At 33.0% G+C, this 26,525-nt stretch overlaps 1 protein-coding gene across 1 annotated transcript; it reads right to left on the reverse strand.

Moving 5' to 3' along the window:
- Positions 1 to 5,057: 5,057 nt before the first annotated feature.
- LOC106712570 lies at positions 5,058 to 24,188 on the reverse strand. Its single transcript, XM_014505174.2, has 2 exons — positions 24,078 to 24,188; positions 5,058 to 5,555 (listed from the first exon to the last, which is right to left on the reverse strand). The coding sequence occupies exons 1-2, from the start codon at positions 24,078 to 24,080 to the stop codon at positions 5,109 to 5,111; spliced, it is 450 nt and encodes a 149-aa protein (XP_014360660.1). The 5' UTR covers positions 24,081 to 24,188; the 3' UTR covers positions 5,058 to 5,108.
- Between the last annotated feature and the right edge of the window lie 2,337 nt (positions 24,189 to 26,525).

The raw sequence follows: 26,525 nt of genomic DNA on the forward strand, positions 1-26,525 counted from the left end.
GACATAAATTGATATCGTTTTATTTATCAACCACTTACCTTATGCAATATACCTCCATTCAGCATCTATTAGTTTCCTTTACCTTTAACACCAAACAAAATAATCGGCCATCTTTCAATCTGCAACTTTAATTTCGTCACTTGTCCACTTTATTTTAAATTAACCTCTGAAGTTCTTTATAATATTGTTTACTGTTTCTAACTGTGAACCGCCCTATATTCGGTTTCAAATTTCACTTTCTATATAACATTTCTAGGCGTAACGTCTCGCCGTCACGGGCCGCGTAGCAACAGTATTGAGAAAGCCCTTTGTTTTGTTAATTTTAGGTAGTTAGAAATCATTTTATTTTAATGTTGGTACAAGATTTTTGTGATTGTTATCATTATAAACGGATTAACTTGTTACATTTTTGTGATCTGAATCTGATGTGAATCTAATTTTGTCCTGAGACGAAAGTAAATAAAATTCATTTATTGGAAAGTGTATTGGTAATTTTTAATAATATCAGCATTTTGGTGAAAATTGTTATTTAATTTAACAATAAATATTTTGTTTGCACAATTTTTCAATACTGTACTAATTACTCTTTACAAATTAAAATTCGAACTGTTATTTTCTCCGCAAATGACAATTGAACTTTTATTTTTTTTACTCATTATTCTTATAGGCCAGTATCATCTTTTTGTATTAAAACGTCTTGGCTTACAAAAGAGGTTGAATATGTCAAACTTCATAAAAATTAATTTCCGTAGATATGCATATTGCAACTTATGTGGCACGGTGGACAAGGGAAACTAAATTTCAAAAGCTCACAGGTGCCCATTGCGCAACACACTTGTCGGACTGTAGTTGTCTTGTCATATCCTGTGCCTATTTTCTGTCAGAACTAACCGCGATCACAGCGCCCTCTCACCGGGTCAGATAAGTCGCTCTAGTAAATTGATCCTTAAATAAAAGTTAGATGCAACAGTTTGTCAGTTGGAAGCCCTACATAGTACCAGATGGGTTGAGGGCGCGGATGTCCGTTTCCACGGCGGTATCGGATTCGATTACCGAACACGTGTGGTGACACACTATATAGTTGCGGCCGTTATATGATACGTAAACTATCACGTAACATATCAACTATATGTTTTAAATACAAGTTATATTTTCTATCATTATTTACGTTATAAAATATATCATTAAATTTTAAATAGTTTCGATTGTTTAAAATCATATTACTATGCGAATAAGTGGGACCATAATATGTTTTTTGTGTATATACCTTTAGTACATATTAAAAATCTTGTTTAAAATATAATTTTTAATAAAATACGTCGATTAAACTATCTCTCTGTTACCATAAAACGAAATCACGTTACGTGTACTAATTATTACCAAAATTTCGCAAATAAATTAAACAATCTCTCCCTCAACAAAATTCCTGACTTACTAGAGGGTTCCTCCAGGATTTCCTCTACATTACTATGAATGATATTCACTTTTGTGCTCATTGTGAATGAAGACTCACACTCGGGAACGTAAATATAAAGAAAACAAGAGGGTAAAATTAAATGAATTTACTTATTTTGTTTTGTGACTTAATCACTGTTTGTTTTACAGTATCTCAGAGTTTTAGATGGCCAGGCACATAAGGCGTTTAGATTCAAATTTGGAAACATTAGAGCATTAGATAGTTTTTTAGCCAGGGATTTTATCTGCTGTCTCTACTTACCTATAATATATTCCTAATTTAATAATAAGAACCATACACGTTCATTACAAGTTTAGTTTGAATATTGCAATGTTGAATACAAATTCTGTCTCGTAATTGTTATAAATATGCCCATTTCTTTTACAAAATCACGCCATACTTCCTTCGGTCATCATGTACGTTTGGAGCCATCCTCATACAATCTCATTACTTTGTTAACGCTTATTCATACTATCAATATAAAATCTAATCAATGTAAGAAAATTGTCCAAAAAAAAGGGGTCAGATGTTATCCTTGTGGAGGTCCCGTGGGAACATATCAGAGTGGTGGCACGAGGCGATCCAATCTGACGTCACGGGCGCTGCGCGGGGGCTGATTCTTCCTGGAAATATCCTGGGATATTATAAAATGTTATAGGATTTTTATATTGGGGACTAGAATTAACGGTTTAAAACTGTACTTTCAAAGTTTACCCTGGATTTACTTCTTATGACGAATATTGTTTTTCGTTCATCTGAAATAATAAACAGCTCAGAAATCGACCCCAAGATTATAATTTTGTTACTCTAATCTTCTAATCAGTGAACAGTTATAACTTTTTAACACAAATTTGTATTACTTTAAATGTCTCAGTTTGTAAATTACTGGAACGTTGTCATGTAGGGTGCATTCGGTATACGCCGGATGCGTTACGGTTCGTCTGACCGAACGGAAAATAATAAATCGTCCCGATTTTAACTCTGTCTGGTCCCCAACCCATTTAACCTTGAATATGTTAACGGCACTAATTTTTTAATGCCAAGGTAAGTGCTATTAGATTTCGAAAAGTGTATCTGGAATTTTCTTCACAAAAGTCTTACTTCTTACTAATATTACAAATGCGAATCTTTGAATGGATGGATGGATATTTGAAGGTATCTCCGGAACGGCTTAACAGATCTTGATGAAATTTCGCACAGATATAGAACATAATCTGGAAGAACACATATGCTACATATTACGTCTTTTTTTATTTTCTCGCGGACGGAGTCGCGGGCATCAGCTAGTAAACAATAATTTCAAAATGACCATGATTTATTAAATAAATTTAAACTATAATACATCGATAAAATAGTATTAACAAATATTTCTAATTAATGGCAGGTTTTTAAAATAAATATAAATGACAATAAATTAACTAAACATGCAAAAATACAATAATTACATTAAGATGTGTTCAGTGAGATTAATAATTATTTTATTTTAAATTAATTAACTATAGAAGAATGTACAAATATTTGTACTGTAATAAAAACAAGGTACTACTCGGACTTTGGAATATAGCTGTGTTTAAAAATTATACAAAACATATAAGAAAATATATTAATAATAATAATTCAATTGATACGAAACTACATAAACGTGTTTTTTTTAAGATTCACATTAGGACGCATTATTAAGAAAGTACTATTTTCTAAAAATTTCTATTGAAACGAAAAAAAATATTTCACATTCGAAACAAAAGTCATAAGTCAAGTATATAAATATGTTGCCGTCCTTCTCATTTACTTTGAAAAAAAAAAATAGAGACAAAACTGTTTTTTTCCGGCAGTGGAAAAATTTTTATAAATTCAAAAATATAATAATGGAAAATTAAAAATATATAATTGTATTCCATTTACAAAAATTTTTTGTTTTAATATTTCATTGGAGTTTTATGGAAAAAATCTATCAAAACTAACGTTTTTTTTTGTTTAAAAAAATTAGCGGAATATTTTTCAACCAAGTTTTCTCATACATGTTACATTATTTACATACATTGAAAATCTATATTTAAACACATCAATTGTACAATATCAAATAGTAAAAATAATACTAAATACAGATTAAACTAACTACTGAATAGGTATATTTTAGTTTTAAATCTAGACTAGATTTATTTTGCCATTGGCTTGACTAAAATGATTAAATTTTACTAGGTTATTTCAATTTCGATTTTATTCAAGAATTTCATTTTCATACTCAATTTTAATTGGAATGTATTAAGTGTGTTTATTTTTATTTTTATTAATTAAAAATAATGCAAACATAAATCTTTTTAATCTTACTAATATTATAAATGCGAATGTTTAGATGGATGGATGTTTGTTTGAAGGTATCTCCGTTACGACTGAACGGATTTTGATAAAATTTAACACAGATGTAGAACATACATACAGAATATGACACATCGGTTACTTTTTGCGCGGACAGAGTCGCGTGTGACAGCTAGTTAAACCATAAAAAGAAACAACTGATAAATTTTTCTTATAAACTTTTTTGTAGGAATTTCTTGGTTCGGTTTTTCTGTTTTAATTAAAACCTATTGTAATTATAGTATTTTCAAATATGAAAAATTAGTTTATTAGTTTATTTTACTAACAAAAAATATACCAATTCAGTAGGAAATTAATAATTAATATCACTATAAATAAAATACTAACTAAAAAAATTTAAGCATTCGGTGATCACGTTCGTCCTTTAAAACAAAGTTTACTAATTTTTACTAAAACTAAAATTGTTAGTTAGAGCGTCGGTGGCTAGAGCGTCGGTGGCTCAGGGGTTAAGCACTTGACTTGCAATCTGCAGGTCCTGGGTTCGAATCCCGCCATGTACAAATGTGTTTTTCGATTTTCGATTTACATATGTACATTTATCCGACGTTCTTACGGTGAAGGAAAACATCGTGATGCAACCTGCACATATCTGAGAAGAAATTCAATGATATGTGTGAAGTCAACCAACCCGCACTTGGCCAGCGTGGTTGACTATGGCCTAGTCACCCCTAAAATTGGGGTAGGCTCCGAGCCCCTCGGTGGGGACGTATAGTGAGCTGATGATGATGATGATGATGAAAATTGTTAAGAGAGATCAGATCCAATATTATTTTTCGATATTTTTAATGATTTATTTTGAAAGTTATTGATTTATTTTAAAGGGAATTTTATTGTCACTCCAGATTAATTATAATTTATACAAAATATCGTCAATTATTCTGAATATTGTTATAAATTAGCCAATATGTACAAATATTAAATAAATAAATATTAAATTTAAAATATTTCACAAGAAAGCAGTCTTATTTTGGTGAATTATTGATTCATCCATACAATTATGAAAATAATTCATTAATAACATTAAAAAAAAAAACTATAAAGTAGCTTAAAATAAATAATTTTTTTACATTGATTTAATTAAATCATGGCACTTTAATTAGTGATGTTGAGAAATTAATTTTTATTCCTTTTTTCAATCGATTAACTTTAAGAGTAAATTTTTGTTTTTTTTTTTAAATTCTTTAGAAAAAATACAATGTAACTACTTCTACGGAGACAGTTTGAATCTTTTGTTAATTAACAAATTGTTTTACTATTTTTTTGTTCCGTTTTAAGTCTAATCAAAGCTAATTTTGCGCTTAACCCGTCTGTCTCCTAACATTTTTTCCAGATCTTCCGTCCTCCTTTTTCTAAGTAGCGGAACATTGTCGTCCTTATCGCTTTTTGGTGTTAATTCGTTTTCGAACTTCATCTGCAAAAAGACATCTTCAGTTACCTTGATGACGTCATCTGCTTCAAACTTGCTTGAATCAATTCCGATCCAATCACGGGAACCGGTGCACGGATACCATTCATAAGTGCCTTGTAGAGGCATTTCATTTTCGAAGTCAAAGTTCCATTTGTGCATTTTTTCTAGTTTCTCTCTAGCGGCTGATTCTTGAAGCATGTTTGCAAAGTTGTCATGTTTGGCTTGATCTGTTAGATCGTCGGTTGGGAAGAGACGTCGTCTCACAGGATTGTCGGGTGATATTCTATGCATGGCTCTTTGGTGATTTGAGGTAGTCTGCGAACAAAAATATATTTTTTTTAATTGGGAATATTTAATTTAATTTAAATACATAGTTTCTTAATCAATATTGTTTGTTACATGAGTAAGGAATTTGTTTAATTGTGATAATAATTACATTATTACAGTTGCAAAGATTTTTAAAATAATCCATTAACTTGATTGTCGTATAACTTGTCATCCAAAAGACCATTTGTTCAATGTTTGCCAAACATTGTGAAGCGTTTGACGTATGGTTCAGTTGATGACAAACAAGACCCGGCAAACTTGGTGCCAGGTGAAGATATATTGGATTGCATGAAGTGGTGATGGAAAAGTGAAGTGGTTGTTTCTTTGAGCTTTGAAGTATGGTCTGGTAAATACGCACTATAAGACGATCAAATTAGAACTTTTAGAGAATAGGATTTTTTATACTGACTTTAATTAGATACCTAATTAGATAGTAAATATCTAAAGGTGAAAGTACAGTTGAACAAATTAAAAACACCTTTTTCCTATGGCTTAAAAAGTTAAACCGCTTCAAGAATTTAAATTGCGCGAGACTGAAAACTTTGTTTATTCCGTATAAACTTCCGGTGAACATAAAACACTGCGTTACGTCTCGCAGCGATGAGTGGCCGTGTGATGATGTCTTAATCTGTTCACAGTTTACGTTACATACTTAAGGTGACGACACACTGTCTGCTATTAACGCACCGCATGTTCTTGCTTAATCACGTTAGCTTAGGAGTACAGTTAAAGCTGGATAAGCAAGAGACCAAGGGACCGTGATATTTTTCTTGGTTATAGAGGTCGTCCGTCAGGACCGGACAATGGCTATCGGTTATACAGATCTCTCGCTTATCCAATTCTCGCGCCAGGTTCGACTGTACATAGAATAGAGATGGTAAAAAGAATTTTAGATTAGAGTATTTACAATTACACACTTTTACGTGATATTTTAAGACTAGTATTTCTGCAATTTCATTTAATTCAAATTATAGACACAATCTAACTTAAACCGTTGTTTTAAATCATTTGTTTGCAATTAATCTGAAAATGATTTGCACATGCGATTAAATTATACGATTGTCTCCAATAATTGTATATCGGACACATCTATATATATAAAAGAAAGTTGTGTTAGTTACACTATTTATAACTCAAGAACGGCTGAATCGATTTGATTGAAAATTGTTGGGCAGGTAGCTTAGAACCAGGAAACGGACATAGAATTTTTACCCCGTTTTCTATTTTTTATTCCGCGCGGACGGAGTCGCGGGTAAATGCTAGTTTAAAATAAAAATTAAAATATCAGGCATAAATTTCAGTCAAATTTTTTATACGTCGTAATAGGTGTAGACAAAAATATCGAAGTGCATTTTGTAATGTGTCTCAAACTAAAATATATTTGTGCAAGTCTTGTTGTTAACAGAGTAATTAGCGTGTATTTAGTACAGTCAAAGGTGGGTCGAAGTGGTCACCGTTAGTCGACCGTTGACCACCACAATTCACAGTTCACCACTGTTCATTGCAACATTGCAACATTAGTGGTAACAAGGAATGCATTCGTTACACACTTTTAGTTACACGTTACACAATACGATGCGATTGTTTTCCATGTCATGAGAAAATTGCAATAGTCTTTAATATATGCAATTTTAAATACTTGTATTTTTCTATTAAAAATTAACATATTAGAACAGTTAAGACATATATAAGGTTAGTGTAATAATGTTTGAATACATAGTTCCTGTTTTGTTTTATTTCGCGTGCTAGCTACAGACAACAACCATGTTTTTGAACGATTTTCTATAGCTTCATTTGTTTTATAGAATTTTTGTATATAATTAACGCATCGAAATACTTTGGTGTGTTATTTAAAAGAAACAAATACACTACCAAGAATAAAACACCCTATATTTAGGTCAAATTAAATCGTTAGTCGATTAAATATGCAGGACAGTTTAATGTCAGGACCGACAATGGTTGTGACCTAGATTCAAGTCTATATCTAGATGTTGACGAATGGCTCTACCGTACGCTACACTCACATTAAGAGTCAATTTTATTGTGCGATGAAATTTAAGTTTGAATAGAAGTGTATAGACCGACAAGGATGTTCGAACCGATGGGCACAAGTCAAACTAAATTACGACTGCACACTAGCGCCCCTGTCAACGTCAAAATATGTCACAAGATCCTCTTTGTACTATTATGTCCAAGTAGGTTCTATATACTTATGTTCTGATAACCAACCACTATAGCAGCACCTTTCTTACCGGGTCAGATATTCTTGTTTAACTTTATGTAATTTTACAATGAATTCCAATTAACAAATAGGAAAACATTTTGTTATTTCGAGGTACCAATTTAATAAATCAAATAAACGGGACACCATTTAAAGCCACAAAGACCCCACATAATTTACTGTGAACTTGACACAAATATTGACTTGAGTGTGATTAAACTTGACAGTGAAAACGTTTACCGTGGGTTTTTGACACCAAAATCTCTGCATAAAACATATCGTCAATAATAACAATATGTTTTAAACGGCAAATTTTGATCTCAGAAACCCACGGTTAATGTAACATTGTTTTTATTGTTTATAATGTGAACGTCAATATGCGATTATTCAAAGGGTTCATAAATTAAAGGTTAATTGATTTAAATTCCAGTAGAGTCATAATGTTAATCGGACATTCAGCAATTTTAAAAAAAAAAGATCATCTTGCTAATTTTAATATCCTTACTTCATTAAATTCTTAAATGAATTTAAAACTTCTAACAGTTTAGTCATAAAATAAAATTTGTAAGTGACAAAAAACACCCTTCAAAGATTCAAAGGGCGAGCTTTTGCCTACGTAGTAGTAAAATATGTTTTATAACTATTACTTCCGTTCACTTTTACTCTCCACGACCGTATAAAGCGCGCGAAACGGAAACGTCACATTGACGCCATATTGTTTTTTTTAATTGTTTTCTTTGATCTTTGGCTATCGTAGAAAAATGGGAACATGAGATGTTGGTACTTTTTTATTCTACCTTTACATGTTGTGTTCATCGATTTTATAATTCACGTTTAGTAAGTAACGAAAACATGATTTAGAGTTATTCCTATTTTCAGACCTTCCTAAGTTCATAGCAAGATATGAAATAACATAATATTGAGCTTTTAAATGCAAACATTATTTTAGCGTATTTAAAAGAACACGTTTTCTACTGTATCCGTATAAATAAAGGGTTACTTGAAAGCTTATAATTTTCAATTTTCAGAACACAGGAACGACCATAAAATTACGGATTTACTGCTCAGTTAGTATGACATTTTAAATCAAAGCGACCGACAATGTCACACGGAAAGGCGACAAACTGCGCGGGAGCGTTCTAAATTCGAACAGGGGCGCGGTAGTTGGTCCCAATTGATGCGCGCGCACGCGCCTCCTCACGGATGCAAAATGGCCGCCACAACGAACCGCTTCCGCACTGAAGCCGACAAGTGCATCCGAATCCTGGTACGTCACATCCCACTGGCAACGTAACGCGGTCGGAAGTTGGGAATATTCTCAGGACAGTATACATTGTCCCAAATCAACATATAAACATTGTAAAAAAACATAATTTCAGCATTCGAAGGAACACAGATTAACGACTTAACCATTTGCGTACAGAACTCGGGATCGTTGCAATTCAAATATTTTTATTTATTTCAAACTAACGTAAGTAAGCAATTACTTATTTTTAAATTTTTCTTTTAAAAATTTTAATTGATTCATAAAAAAGCTGTTAAAGACAAGAATTTATGTAACAAGTAAATAACAATAAAAACCGTACGCGACTACAATCACGATCGACTGGATTCAAATATTTTTTGTCAAACATCGATCAATTTCAAATATGGCGTCATCAACATGTCGTGAGTTACTGATGTAACAGTTATACAACAGTGGTAAGTAGGGATGTCACCTATTCGATATAAAATCACGATAGCACAGAAGACAGGCGTGAAATGGAAGTGATTCCGCGTTTCGTCTGATGAGTGTGCGAGTCGGAAGCCAAAATCTAGTTCTCTTCCTCTTTCTGCGTATTTCTTATAAATAAAGGATGAGGGAATGTTGTGGATTTAGCAAGCGAGGGGTCTAATAGGTGAATATGATAGGCATTACGTTCTTTTTGTGGTTTAAATGTGGACAGCATCTTTGCAACCTTTTAATTTGTATCCGATGTGCATGGGTCACGTCACTATTTTGTAATTGTTCATTTTGCTTATTTGCGCCTCATCTTACTAATAAATATTATAGATAACTATAATAAATGTTAGTAAGTGTTGGAGGTATCTGCGGAACGGCTTAACGGGCCTTGATAAAATTTAGTCCATCACAAAGAAGTCAAGGGTTGCCAAGCCAGTGTTGTACAAGTCTTAATTTCCTTTTTCGTCGCTAATATTTAGTTTTTAGTTTATTATTCGTTGACAATCCTAGTGAATACAGTTATGTATGACAAACGTCTTACTCTGTTTATTACGATAACTGTAATTAAGTTTTTTTTTTAACGCCAGTTCATATTTCATCTGAGAAATTTAGATGATATATATTTCCCAGTCTGATTTAATTCCTAATACAGTACTGTTACTTTATAGCATTTGTAAAACGGTTTTTTGTTAAATGACAACGATATTGATATGAAAAGTTATTAGGTTCAAATTTCAATTAATTACATCTGAAAAAATTAAATTTTAACAAGTAGACAAATCTAGTTACAATCTTACTAATATTATAAATGCGAATGTTTAGATGGATGGATGTTTGTTTGAAGGTATCTCCGGAACAACTCAACGGATCTTGATGAAATTTGGCACAGATTTAGAACATAGTCTGGAAGAACACATACGCATTTTACGGTTTTTTTTTAATTCCACGCGGACGGAGTTGCGGGCGACAGCTAGTCTATACATATTTATAAAATTGTAGTGTCTGTATGTAAATATCGAAAAAAGTAATCTTTTGTATTTCCGTTGATAAAAACGAAAAACCGTTTTTATTTTATTTTTGTATGTAATTTTTAAATCTGTACCCGAGGCCGCGTTTGTACTTGACGAGAAGGTTGCTGATTCACTCAGAAATGTTAAAGACTCTTTTTTTAAATCCTGCGCTGACAAAGTCACTGGTGACCACTAGTAATATACGTAAAAGCAATACAGTCAAAACTGCCTTTTTAAATCAATAACACTAAGTATAAAAATTAAAGATCAATCGTTTCCCTTTCAAAATCACGGTAACCAAAATGAAGCGCAAACTTTAAAACATAACTCTGCAGGGGTATAATGAAAATAGATTCATATTAGCGCAGGAGATGGCGGGGTAGCGGGAAAGCGGGGGGAGCGCTTCGTCGAAACTCTTCTGGATTTAGCGCAGTGGACACCCGCCGCTTCTTCAAATAGTTTCCAACTTTGGAAATATATTTTCAGAATTATCCAGAAGCGAGTCAAACGACGAACAAATGTAAAATGTATATCGATACTTTTAAATATTTATGTAAAATCAAGCAAACGAACTAAATTACATCTTATAAATTTAAAAGTTTTAAACTAAAATTAAATTAAATAAAAATTATGATATTACTTGGTTTAGAACTAACGGTTAAATAAATTCTGAATAGAGTTATTGAGATATCCAATTTACTGTGAAAAACACCGCTTTATATGGTAACAATTTCTTTACTGTCGTATTTAAACCTTTTATCTTTAATTGTTCCAAGAAAGACACGGAAACTGTTACCGACATCACAAGTGTTTTCTAACAACGGCTAACAGATAAATTGGTCCACAATTTATTTGAAATACTTAATCGTCGGTCACACAAACGAGCCGCGTGAATTACCACCCGCATGTCTGTCTGTCTGTGTCCCTCTCGGAAGCCAACTCAATTTACATACGACGCGATTTCCGTGTAATCTGCCGCACATTGTTTTTGCCGGCCCCTATTTCCCGCGTCTGGTAATGTGTCAGATTGCACTTTATAAAAAGCTCAGACGGCCGACATACACGGACTAGTTCAGTCATATAGTTGCACAAGGATCTTAAGGTTAAATATGTGAACTAAAAATGTCATTTTGACAGCATCAGTTGCACGGCTTAATGTTGCCATTTTCATAATTTTGAAATTCCATATCACGCATGTTACATGCAGGTTAATTTGCTGATGTGTTTGGGTGGACTTTTGGAAGAAGTTAGGAAATTTTTGCTCACTGGTAGCCCTTAAACTATGAGGCGCCCCTTGGCAATGTCAAAAAACTGTCTCAAGATATTTGTAGAACTATTAAAAGCCTGAAGTGGTCAGCTAACTCTACTCTGATCGCATTTTTCAGTCGCAGCTATAATATTATGAATATAAAATAATAACTGCTCTTATAATTTTGTTGAATTCATTCGATCAGTAACAATATTTCAAGGTTCAATGCTCCAGTCGTTTCGTTCACCGGTCAAATTGTTAAAATTGCATCCTTTTCGACGAATTCCTTCCCCTGTCGATTCACACTATTACAAATACATATTTTTAATGTTTTAAAAGACGAATAGAAATAAAAAAAACAAATGGTTAACTTCCTAGTGTAAGAGAAGTGAGTTAAAGACAAGTGAGCTTGAATTTTCGTCTTTCATTTTTTTTTTCTTTTTTTTTTTTCTACGATAAAGTATCAATTTAACAAATCGCGAACATTCACAAAACTATGGCGGAGATAAAAGTCTTACCATTACATAAAATCATTGCAATCATCAAATTGACCACAAGCGTTACCATGGTAACGCATGTACAGAGTTAGCAAAGCCGAAACACCTGAATAAAAACATATTGTTGCCTAAGTTTTTTAGTCAGAGAGAGAGGGATGACTATATGTTTTATAAAAATGTTTCAGTAGTGGAAATACTTTCTGCGACTTGTTCGCACCCGACCGCACGTTTCCGCGTTATCTCACGCGTATTAGTGGCTACCGTGTAATACTGTTTTATTGCATTCGACCTGTCGTGTGTGATAGGTCTTACGTAATGTCTTCCTAGTCTGTCACCGCATACGTAAGCACTAGGTTAAAATAATAGATATTATACTTCATTCAGGTGGAATATTATAGTACTTAAGTAAAGGATACCGAGGATTTATTATAAAGAAAATCTATAAATTCACTCTACGCCAAGAAAAAATATCATTGCTTTTTAAGGGCTAATTTATCACGTTGTTAATATACGTTGGGAAAATAATTACTACTATGTACACTGAAATAGTAGTACTCAGTATATTATGTAACTAGCTTTTACCCGCGACTCCGTCTGCGCGGAATAAAAAATAGAAAACGGGGTAAAAATTATCCTATGTCCGTTTCCTGGTTCTAAGCTACCTGCCCACCAATTTTCAGTCAAATCGATTCAGCCGTTCTTGAGTTATAAATAGTGTAACTAACACGACTTTCTTTTGTATATATAGATATATATAGATGTTTTAAATTCACTGTAGATTTTGTAGAGCGAAAAATGACTTGTCTAGAAATGAAAAAACGTAGCAAGGCAACGTTTTATAATAACTAACAGGTTGGACGTTCTGTAACATATCAGATGTCACCAGTGGCGTAGTGCGTGAAGTATCCTCCAGTCTTCGGTTCGGTTCCGCCTTTTTGTGTAAAACAATTAGCAGGATGGTACACAATACCGCATTGTGTATTGTCATTCGTATTGAATTACAACTTTTACGGCAAAGTTGAAACGGTCAATAAACTTGATTAACACGTTTAACAATTAAAATTGTATCCAACAACAAACTGAATAAGCTACAACTAAAATTAAATTTCCTACTGTTAATTATGCTTTTCAATTATCTAATTTCTTTTATTCGGATTTTTTTTTTCCGAATATCAAGATGTAGTGTACAGCCTACAGTAGCTTTACAGCTTACAGGAGGACTTTAGGATTCCTTAACGAATAACAAAGTACATTGACCCCGTGATCTATAAAAAAAATCAATGTTCTATCACTTTCTGTAAATGATAATTTCGAGCGTAGTTCCACAAAGCAGTTAGAAAATAACAAAGAATGTATTAAACAAGCAAGTCCATTGTCTCACATAATGCCCGGCGTGTATCCTGCCGGCGATTGTTCGCGGCTATTCGAGCGTTAACTGGGAATCGAACCCGCGACAGCACCATAGAGGATGTGTCAATTTACAAAAACCATCGGATACACAAAGTGAGACCGGACAATTTGATTTGGATGCGTTTTTAGTTTGATACTACGGCGATTATTAAATTGACTTAGTCTTATGTAACGACTAGTGAAAGATTTTCATCTTGTATAACAGTGTTTACCCCGTTTTTAATCCCTTTATTAATTGTCAAATAAATGAATTTCATTTATTCTTTCTTGTATGAACGCCATTTTGAAATATAACCTCAAAATACAATTTTGATTCCGCTAAAATCTTGCTTCAACACAATTAAAATGCAATTTACGTAATTATATTCTACTAAACTTAATAATATTATAAATGCGAATGTTTGGATGGATGGACGGATGTTTCTTTGAAGGTAGGTACCTCCACAACGGCTTAACGGATTTCGATGAAATTTGGCATAGATCATAGTCTGGATAAACACATAGGCTATTTATTATGTTTTTTTAATTGCACGCAGACGGAGTCGCGGGCGACAGCTAGTTAGGAATAATTGCATTGATGAGTTTATGAATATATTAAAACGCAAAACGAATGAATAATAAAATCAACTTTATAAACAAAAAAGCAAAAAGCAAAATAATTTATCTAAACAAAACACCTCACGTCAGAACATTAATCTTCACGCTGTCAGTGTAAATGAAAAACTATAACAAATTACAGCGTGAAGAAAAAAATTGTTAGCGTTTATAGAAAATAACATCGCGACTCAGAGACGAATGGGTAATGGCAGTAGCTGAGAGCAAATGACGCGCGGATAATCGAGCCCTTTGAGGTAGGGCCACAATACTAGCGGGCGTACAAGTGATACAACAGAAATTAATTAACACGGTATAAGCGAATTAATATATGTATTACGTCGAACGATGTGAAATTACTGTTATATTGTAGATAAACAAGGAAGCTTTAAAAACACGAATCCTTTTAATTTCGTATTGTGCCTCAACAGTATGTTTCAAAAACGTGATATAAAATGTAAAATCTTACGTAATGAAAGACGTAAAACAACTAGTAATAAGCATTGTACTATAAAATAAAAGAAATGCGCAATAATTTAAAATTTGCTTACGCTAAGATAAATTCAACACGAAGTTAATATTTAACTTACTTTAATATTGTTATACTACACTACTAAATAATTATACATCTCCGCTAGCCGCTATAACTCTGACCACTATTTAATAACATCAAGTGCAACCATAATGGACATTGGCTTACAACGGAAATTACTTGACCGTCCCTACGCTAGCACTAATCATATCACGCACGCATTCCACAAGGATCGGCAGGCACAAAGAAATCGACACTCGCGGCACGCGTGCCTCAGTAATTGACTATTTGTGGCGATTCCATCAAGACTTTTACAAATCTAAACGCATTATTTAATATATTTTTACCTTACTATGATCACAAATGAGTTTGAGGATTTCTTGATGAGATAAAAACGCGTGTTGAAAATATTACAATCTACAATTTAGTTTTGTACATAACTTATATTTAAAACTAACTGTCTCTCTCGACTCCTTTCGCGTGGAATTAAAAAAAAACGTAATAAGTAGCGTATGTGTTCTTCCAAACTATGTTCTACATCTGTGACAAATTTCTTCAACATCCGTAGAGTCGTTCCGGAGATACCTTTAAAAAAACATCCATCCATCTAAACATTCGCATTTATAATATTAGTAAGAGTAAGATTTATGAACATAAATATTACATATTGATTTTAGCGTCAAATTAAAATTTGCAACTTTGTCAAAATATTTGTTCTGTATGACATAGAAATCGTAATAAATATATTGTTGATACGTAAACAATTCCTTCACCGATGTGCCGTGAACTTGAACTAAGCGTCAACGACCTTCTAACCAATACAACAGTATTTTTCTGTATGCATTAAGAAATGCTTACCTGATTTCAATGTAGGCACTTTTCTATTTAAATCTCTTAATAAAATACTAATATTCTCATATCAAAGAGTACCAATACTTCGATCGACATAAATAAAAAGCTAAAATTACAACTAACCAACTCTCGTCCTAACACAGAGTCACTAAGGGGGAGCAGAGTTTGCTGATTTCCATTTGGCACGGTCCTGGCACACATCACTCGTAATTCCACATTACGCATATGCATGTATACATTATTATTTAAAAAATACCATTCTTTAATATGTCATAGTAAGAAATTACGTAACAGTTTTTTTTATCTATTATCATCGCCATTTCTACCATGATGAGTAGTCAAAGTACCAGGGCAACATAACATTAGGTGTATTCAACTCAACGTATAAAAGCAATCAGTGCAGCCAACTTGGCAGCATATTAATATGCACAATAATTTGCAACATTTTTCCATTGTACATTTATTATTTTTCCCGAGTAGAAAATAACAGCGGAAAGAGGTAAGTCATTACAGAGACTGTATTTGTGCAAAGTGCACCCATTGCCGTATCGTTACTAAATGTCGTTACGCTACGTATTGTGAATTTGAACAGTTTATAATCTACCTAAGCGTGAACATACACTGATGGGAAATTCATTCGAGACATTCGAATTTAATAACACAATTTATACACTGTCGAAATCAAGTCGTCATTTTGAGAACTTAATACTTTGCCAGCAATAATATGTTAGAATTTAGGCTAGAAATAAGGATATTATAGGATAACATTGTTAAATTATTTTTACATCTCTATATATATAAAAGAAAGTCGTGTTAGTTACACTATTTCTAACTCAAGAACGGCTGAATCTATTTGACTGAAAATTGGTGGGGCTTAGAGCCAGGAAACGGACATAGGGTAATTTTTACCCCGTTTTCTATTTTTTTATTCCGCGCGGACGGAGTCGCGGGTAAAAGCTAGTTTGAAATAAAATGACGTTTACCAAAGTAAAAATAAGGGTTTAGCATTTGCATTGACAATACAATTTGCTCATTATTTGTTACACCTAGTCAGATTAAACATTGACTAAGTTTACATAATATCGGTGACGTGCAAAGCTGTGCATATTGGCGTGTCATTACGGAGACAGTGTACTTGTGCTATTGCTGTGTCATTACGGAAGCGGCCGCGTGTGACGGACTATGCCCTAAACTGTCAATGCCCCTAGGCTATGCCATACTTGGATCAAGGTTCTATTTCTAATTCGAAGAGAAAAAGTCATGACATAACCTATAAAGTAAACATATTGTTCCAAAATAATGTGCAATTTTAATTTAAAAACAAAATGTAAAGTTGGATGTCAAATGTCATAAGCTTCTAGTTAAATTTTTGCGTAGTATTTTAAAGTCATTTTAATCGTAAAGAGCGTACTCTATTGGAAGACATGGCCATTTATAATACCGTAAAGTTTCAATCACGTTAATAATCTTACCAATATTATAAATACGAAAGGTTATATGTTTGGATGGATGGATGTTTGTTAGAAGGTATCTCAGAACGTCTCACGGAAAATGATGAAATTTAGCATAGATGTAGAACATAATTTGAAGTAACCCACAGGCTACTAATTATGTTTTTTTTAATTCCACACGGACATTGTCACGGGCGACAGCTAGTAGACTTATAAGTGTTAGCATCTCGTTTCATTGAATATTTACGATTTATGAACGAGCTCGTGGGATACACACTAGTCTATAATTCACAGCACTACTTAGAAGTCTCAAGAGGCAATCAAAGTAAAACATTTTGCTTACAGAATGTTATAGATTAGAAAAGAGTTAGTCATCAAGTGTTATTCATCAAACATAAAAAACTTAGGCTGTGTTTCAATTAAATTTTAACTTAAAAATATGTCCACCCTATCACATGTTGATATTAGACATTACCCCAGAAATCATGTTTATGTGTAGGCTTCCGAAATAGGATATTAACAAATAAATAACAAATTATTTATACCGGAAGCAGTTTTGGTAATACATATTTAAGGGTAAAACATTCTCTTTTATAGTTATATTAGCTGTCGCCCGCGACTCCGTCCATGCGGGATTTAAAAAATTTAAAAAGTAGCCTGTGTTCTTGCAGAATATGTACTACATCTGTGCCAAATTTCACCAAGATCAGTTGAGCTGTTTAGGAGATACCTTCAAACAAATATCCATCCATCGATCTATACATCCAAGCATTCGCATTTATAGTATTATGTTTGTAAGATTGGCGACCATAATATCAATCACAGACGCAGCGGTCAAAGGGTTAAAACACATGTGCGAATAAGCAATATCAAGCTGTTTGTGTCTAAATAGATTTTTTTGGAATAACACAGTTAATGTTTAGATTTCATTTTAAATTTCTTAAAAATATAAAGTTAGAATAACTTTATAGATGATAACTAGTTCATTTTATGTAATCAAAATGCATACTAATAATCTTTTAATAGAGTTTGTGAAACAACTATTAATGTTAGTTCTATTAAATAATTTATTACTACAACAATAAAACATCAGTATAATGAAAAAAAAAATGAAAATGAAAAATAATTTATTGCAATCCAAAAAATTAAGTTTAAGTTTACATTGAACAGTTAAGCAAAGAAACTTTATGGATACAAAAGGGTTGCTTTATAAGAATTGATCAGTACCCTCGCACTAGGCGTAGCCTGTATCGCGAGGATCCTGCTCTTAAGTTTTATCAGAGATCTGTTAGACGGCAACAGATTAACTAAAGAAAACCAAAAGTGCCATTTGTCTTAAAAGTAAAGTTAAATCATTAATACAAAATAAATAGTAATAAACTCAATTCACTATTTTAAGAATATCTTCCATGTCCTCGTACGTAATTTTCAGTATAATAGATACTAATATTTTGCGACATAAAGAAAATTGAAGTCTTTGGCCTACCCACGCCAGGGGAGAACGAGGGCGGAATAGCGCCGCCGAAAAAAATCTTTTGCGACTAATTCTTAATAGTTTATTAATAACACTATGTAGACACGAATTTGTCATAATATTGCAATAAATATATAAAATATATAGAGTACTGAAGGTTGATAATTAACTACAATTATGTACTAACTGTTCCACTCACATTAAATGTATATAAAATATTTACTGCCACTTGTGACATTGGCCAAGTATGTCATTGCCAACGTAGCTAAAGTATCTTACTTATATTATAAATGCGAATGTTTGGATGGATGGATGTATGTTTGAAAGTATCTCCAAAACAGCTCAACGGATCTCGATAAAATTTGGCATAGATGTAGATCAAAGACTGGAAAAACACTTAAGATACTTATTAAGTTTTTTTAATACTGCGCGGACGGACAGCTAGTAATATTATATATGTGAATGTTTGGATGGATGGATGTTTGTTATTTAATATCTTCAGAACGTTTCCATGGATCTAGTTGAAATTTGTATATATGTAAAATATTGTCTGGAAGAAAACATAAGCTTCCTATGATCTCGAATATATGTACGGATATTTTGTGTTACATATTTACTCGATAACTTACTACAATGGTAAAACACATCTTGAAATTTGGCATAGATATACAAATAGAACATAGTTTCATTCTATTCGATGGAAACGAAGTCACAGGCAATAGCTAGTTAAATTATAAATCTAATACAACCGTGAACTTCCACTACACAAACATATGTGCAAATATAAAATACATTATCTACGTTTTCTCAAAAAGAAGTGCTTTTGAAAATTTCACCAGTGGAAATCGACTTTAATAAATTAAACCTACAGTTAATTGACTGTTTTCAAACATGTTAATAAAACTCCACTCTACGATCGCCCTTTAAACTACATCAAAAAGCTCTCTTAAAGTCCTTAAGAGCTGTAACATCACTTTTGTATTAACTCATATTGTTATCCCTTACATTCTCTTTAAATAAAAAGAGACAACAGTAAATGTCATGGCAGTCAAAACTTCAATAATGTCATCAATTCAACATGAACGATGCGCGGACGCAAGTCCCATAAAGTGAGCGTGCGCCGGATGAAGTGATATCGCTTAACCATGGCATATTAAGGTGAGAGCTTCAATTGTTTTAATACTCTAAATTCCCTAATTGGTATGAAAGATATGTTTATTTTTCTTTATCTATCTATATATATAAAAGAAAGTCGTGTTAGTTATACTATTTATAACTCAAGATCGGTCGAACTGATTTAGCTGAAAATTGGTGGGCAGGTAGCTTAGAACCAGGAAACGGACATAGGATAATTTTTACCCCGTTTTCTATTTTTTATTCCGCGCGGACGGAGTCACGGGAAAAAGCTAGTTTCTAATATAATTTATACAAGCGGTTGCCCGCGACTTCTTCAGAGCAGTATTTAAAAAAACGCCCGCGTACATCAGCTATCTTTCCGTCAGTCATGTCAAAATCGGTCCTACCATTCCGGAGATTACCCGGAACAAACGCAGCCTTGCAGACAGACATAAAGATAGACATACACAAATTTAAAATAGGTTTTTCGTTAACAGCTACGCAAATACATTATTTGTACTTTTTATGTGTTTTTTTTTCGATATTACATACCGACATTCCAATTTTATTCATATGTACAGAGTACGCAATGGGTACAAATATTTTTATTACTTTGTCAGGATTCCATTAAGTATTGGAAGAATTCAAATATAAAAAATACATGATAAAGATAAATTATGACGCAAACGAATCTCTTTTCTTTTCTTAATAATTTTCAAACGCTTCCGAACATAGTTTATTTTTAATTCAATTCCAAAAACATAAATACGAAAGCAGGAAACTGTATCTCGCTTCGTATCCGACTTAAACAAACATCCCCAACCCCCAAAATACACCCTCACCCCGCTAAACTAAAATAGATTGGGTAAGGAATGTCTCCTCATTTTTCTTTTGTTTAAAATATTTCTCATATGCTTACTTACATTTGAATGTTTGCTAAATGTTCAAATGCTGAAAAAATTTAAGAAAAAATTTAAAACAAACGGAAATGTAATATATTATTACATATACCTATATATGTATAAATCAACTTAATTAACACTTAAATAATAAATAACCGTATTACTAAAGAAAATCTTTTTAACATCTAGAATACGTAAAGTGTGCCAAATGGAAAATAATCTAAAATATGCCTATGTATGTATAAAAAATATACACTGTATTTAGAAAATAAAACGAAGTTTTCAATCTCTTTGTTCTATTTATCGGGTTAAATGAAACCAATTACTGGCACGTATTGTTTGTTTTTTTTTTCAGACTTCGGACATTGTTTTACCTTTGGTATAACTACAATGTATTTTAGATTCACCTCGTCTAAAATAAATGCTTTTCGCTCTTTGTTTTCAAAATACGTTTCTACCAAAAACTAAGCATAAAACTGGTACAGAAAATAAATCAACAAATTGCAGTTAAAACTGCTGATGTAATAATAAACGGGCCCTTTATAGTGAAAGTTAGTGAGCAGATGTGCATCGGGGGGCGAACTAAAGACAATATCGATCTTCTAACGGTGCGCGTGCGCGTGCACGTTGTATTGATTTTACGTATGACTTTGGGGTTGGTTTACGCAGGGGAACGAAATATTAAATCAGTTTTAACGCACGTTTATACTATAAATATTTTATAGTTGAAATTACATATGTTCGAAAAAGATTGTTATTATTATTATTTTAGTGCACTTAAAAGTAATTCAATGTTGTAACAATATTGTTAATTGAGAAAGTCTTGATGAATGGATATTTGTTGTTACGTATATCCAGAACAGCTAAACGGATCTCAAAGAAATATGGTATAGATGAACATTAGAATAACTTATAGGCCAAGGAAGACAAGTTTTTACGTATCAATGTGCCATTTTTCTAAAGAAATATAAAATGAAGTAAAAGACGTGCTATCCAATAATATTGATTTTGTGATATTGGGAACATTCCCTAATGTAGGGATCAATCGAGTTCGCTCACATAATACGTAATTCACACTTTTTTCGTAGTGCATAATGGTTTTGTAATCACACGAGCTATAAATATTGTGTCATACAATTAGACCATCTCTGGTGCGTGCGTTTAACGAAGTAACATCTTTAACGAAGTAACAGCATTAACGAAGTAACAGCTTTAACGAAGTAACAGCCCGAGCAGGGGCTCCTGAGGGAGCCCTCGAGCCTAGTTACTCTTAAACGAGGTTTAGGCTAAGCGCCATCTGCGCCCGGCCACCTCAAGCCCGGTGAAACTGTAAATGCCTCTTCAAGGCAAACAGTGACTACTAAGTCACAAAAAAAAAAAAAATGGTGCGTGCTATTTTAAGATTTAGTATAAGTAATCTATACTAAAGGTTTACTTAGTGATCAATTAACGAATATGATGCAGCTATTAGTCCAATCCAATCTACATTAAGGTGGTCCTTAGTAACTTAATGTTTACGTTGGATACTATGTTATTGTAAGCATAATTCCATCAAAATAATAACAATTTAACAAACAGTGGGTCAAGGAAATGTCAATCGGCAGACTATAAGGTGAAGTACACAATACACATGTAAGATACGTGACAAGAATATGCCATCAGCGTGTCGTGACCTGCCCACACGAGCGGGATACCCGTCTGTCACGTTAGAACACCTCCACACTATGTACCTTAGAATAAAAGGTTTTGAAACTATGGTTATTTGAAAAAAAAAACATTTTATAAATAAAATGGGAAAGAATCGACGCGACGGCTTAAACGATTACGTAAATAATTTCTAGAGTATTAAGTAAACACGAAATCAATAAAAAATAATATTTAAGTCTATGGGTTACGACCAAAAGACAGCTGAACAGAGAAACACATTCTTTCTTTTACTTCCAAAAAAAAAGAACAACATGTGAATTCACTTATCACTTAATCTTGTTCATTTACTTTATAAAAAACTAATCTTCCTCAAACATGTCATCCCAAAGACAATATAGGTCACACGTGATTATACGTCACGATTATCACAGACCATAAATTTATCAGCCAGGGGTATTGTTCCACGCACGGGCCCGGATGTTTGCCTTAGAGGGGATAGTGGGGGATAGAGGTATCACAGAAGTGTGTGCAAGTTAGATGCTCCCCCTAATCAGTCATTGACCTTCAGATAATGCAACTTACACGTGCCGTCACAAGGCCAGGGTTGACAAACTTGAGAGCAATATATTTACTAAACAGGGCACTTCGTTGTCTTACGGTATGGATTGGTTCCAATCCAAACTTATAAAGGTTTTTCTTAGATAGTATTAGGTGTGCAAACGAGCGAGCGGTCACCTAAATTCGCCAAAATAGCGAAGCGACCGCTACCAATAGACCATTTGTCTATCTTTAGTCTAGAGTGGAGAGATGGCACAGAAAGAGCATATTTTCAATTCCTACGCCTGCGCATCTGTCTGCGCGAAATTAAAAAACTTAATATGTAGTATGTAGCCAATGTGTCGTTTCAGACTATGTTCTACATCTATGTCAAATTTCATCGAGATTCATGCAGCCGTTCTGGAGATACCTGGTAACAAAAGTACGTCCATCCATCCAACTAAACATTAGCATTTAAAATGAGATTCGTATCGAAAATGTGTTGTTAAATGCCATATAAAATAAAAATGTGTTTTTCCAAGGCTAAATTTCAAGGTGATCAAGCAAAGCTTTCACAAAAGTACCAGGGTCGCATAATTAGCAAGTAGGCAGATTTAATAATCGAAGGTTAGACAGGTGATAGATTTTAGAATTCACCTGCCTTAGATTTAGATCTATGCCACACGTTTGGGCAACCGATATTCAAGTTCAGGTCAATGACACCACTTTCTAAATAACTTCGTTCCTATGTCTTACGCAATTCCATAATTATAATACACCTGCCTACGTAGTTGTTTCGCGGCTTTAAAATATAAACAACTGTTCCTTTATCCAGAGTATTGACCCTAATTCCTTTTTAAAACAAAGTTTAAGGTTATGTCTTAGAAATAGGCACAGAAATTATTATTTCCACGGTAATGTATATGGATAATATAAAACATAATGTGAACACAAAAACGAATGTTGAAAAATTGATGGAGGACAGACATACTTAATTAGAATATTTTTGCATTACATGCTGTTGGTTTATAGGACCAAAATCCCCGTTTAAAACGTAGCATTATCTATGTTTTGTCAAAGACAATGACAGGCATACAGAGAAATTGGTCTCAGAAACCAACGGTTACAGTACCTTAGAAGCTACGTGTCCTCAAAAAAAAGGGAAACAAGGATACTTATTACACATTATTCCGACTGAAAACACTAATAAAATTAAAAAAACGTAGTATTTCGAAACAATCTTGTCGACACAACATTATCGATTTCTAACAGCAATGTGATATAAAAACACTCACCATCAGTATGTAATGTAACTCGTGCCACAAATACAATAAAATAACAATATCAAACCGATGTAAACAAACCGAAATATTTTTACGTTAGCGTCATTGTCAAATGAGAAATGACAGCCGATAGACTGACGTTGTGCGAGCGAGACAGATACAAAATCAATAAAGTGCAGCTGTTTCGAAATCACGGTAGCATTATACTAGGAACACCATCATTTGTGTTTTTTAAAGCAGATATTAGTACTGAAAATGTCAAAAAAGTAAAACACAAAAGAAAGTATGAATGGATTGTATTAAGAAAGTAATAAAACTTAGAAAAATAGAAGAGTAAGAAGTAAGATGATGACAAATACATTTTTTTTAATTTCGACCATATCCTAAACGTCCTCATAATTATGGTTACCAAATTCATATAGTACGCATGCGCGAGTTCCGCGCCTGCGTATAAAATTTCGATTTCGATTTCTTTGTCTTTGGATAAAATATCTATGGTTGAATTAATATAAAACTTTTTTAATCTTTCTTTAATACATTTCTTAATTAGATTAAAAAAGTATTCCATAAGTTTTCCTTTAAAATAATTGCATTTCTGTTTTCTGTACCTAGATTATTTGCCAAATTGAACTTTGAACTAATTAAGTCGGTAAAGTGATGATAACAACGGTCTCATATTGTTTAATTTACGATAAACATAGCTCATTTAATAGTTATAAATTACTTTAATAATTATAAACATATCTAACTAGCTTTTACCCGCGACTCCGTCCGCGCGGAATAAAAAATAGATAACGGGGTAAAAATTATCCTATGTCCTTTTCCTGGCTCTAAGCTACCTGCCCACCAATTTTCAGTCAAATCGATTCAGCCGTTCTTGAGTTATAAATAGTGTAACTAACACGACTTTCTTTTATATATATAGATGCAATGAAAATAAAACAAACAATTATAATACGTTACGAATATTGAATGGATTAGTAATTTTCGTTATATTATCACAATATTTTTGTAAACTTTTAACTATTACAACGTATTGCTATAGTAATTAATAATTCATAAAGAAAATGAACAATGAAATCGTTACAAGAGGTCATCATGAAAATCCAGACACAAGAAGTACCGTAGATGTGTTGCCAACCTTTAAAAAAGAAGTATGCTACCTTCTTGAATAACAATTACTTTAATTTTTACAAGAGACTTTAACTATGTTGATGATCAGATGTTTTCTTATCGCAATTTAAAAGTAAGTAATATATTTAAACGTGTTACACTTACATATCTAGTATGTAGTTTATGAACAAGGCCAAGTTTGCAGTGAAATACTGCACGTTATCGATAATACCGCGCACAAAGATCTAGGCAATCTGCATACTAACAATAGGCAAGGACGCGCCTCAGTAAACATCGTTTGACCAGTGTTGCCCACTTACCTATTTAACTTCTGGTACAGCTAAACATTTTCAGTACGCAAAATATTTAAGGACTGAAACTATTACAATTAATATTGCGTTTAAAAGTTATTGATGTAGAAAATATAACTAATTTTAATTTATGATACTTGGCCGTTGATAATTTCTTTGTTAATTTATCGGAGTCGAAGTAGATATAGTTAAATTTGATATTACTTTGTCACTTAACATTTAATAATCTTGCGTATTTTGTGTATTAGCACAAATTTACAATATTTTAGACATTTTAGCGACGATACAAAACCGTTATTTGCCACATTGATGCAGTTATCTTACTAGTATTATAAATGCGAATGTTTGGATGGATAGATGGATGTTTGTTTGAAGGTATCTCCGGAACAGCTCAACGGATCTTGATGAAATTAAACTTATTAAGTTTTTATTTAATTCCGCGTAAATGGATTCGCGGATGACAGCTTGTATTTTAATAGGTACCAGATATTAGTAAAATCGGTACGGATCTTTAATTCCCAAGTCTTGCACTTGCAACGACCTTCAGTCAGCCGGTCCCACGCTGCAACTGCACAAACAATGCGTTACTGAAATATTCCGGAGCATATCGTGCGAAAAACGTTCATTCCGTAAACATTTTGCTCGAACGTCAATATGTTTGTTTGTACTTAGATAAAGCTAAATTATTATTACCAGAGTTATAAATAAAGCTTCATTTTATGATGAACTAGCTTTTACCCGCGACTCCGTCCGCGCGGAATAAAAAATAGAAAACGGGGTAAAAATTATCCTTTGTCCGTTTCCTGGTTCTAAGCTACCTGCCCACTAGGGATTGCAATTGCTGGATCCAGCATACAGCAATCCAGCTTGATCCAGCGCCTTTTTAAACATGCTGGATCCAGCATACATCTTGATCCAGCGATGCGGATCCGCAAACGTATCAATTTCTATTGTTTAGTTTTGAGTTGCCGCCATTTTCGAATCGGCGCGGCAACGTTGCCGTTCTGTCACCATAGCACGTGCCGCATGAAAGGCA

The sequence above is a fragment of the Papilio machaon genome, chromosome 22 (assembly GCF_912999745.1).
Source record: "Papilio machaon chromosome 22, ilPapMach1.1, whole genome shotgun sequence".
In the NCBI taxonomy this organism is placed as follows: domain Eukaryota; kingdom Metazoa; phylum Arthropoda; class Insecta; order Lepidoptera; family Papilionidae; genus Papilio; species Papilio machaon.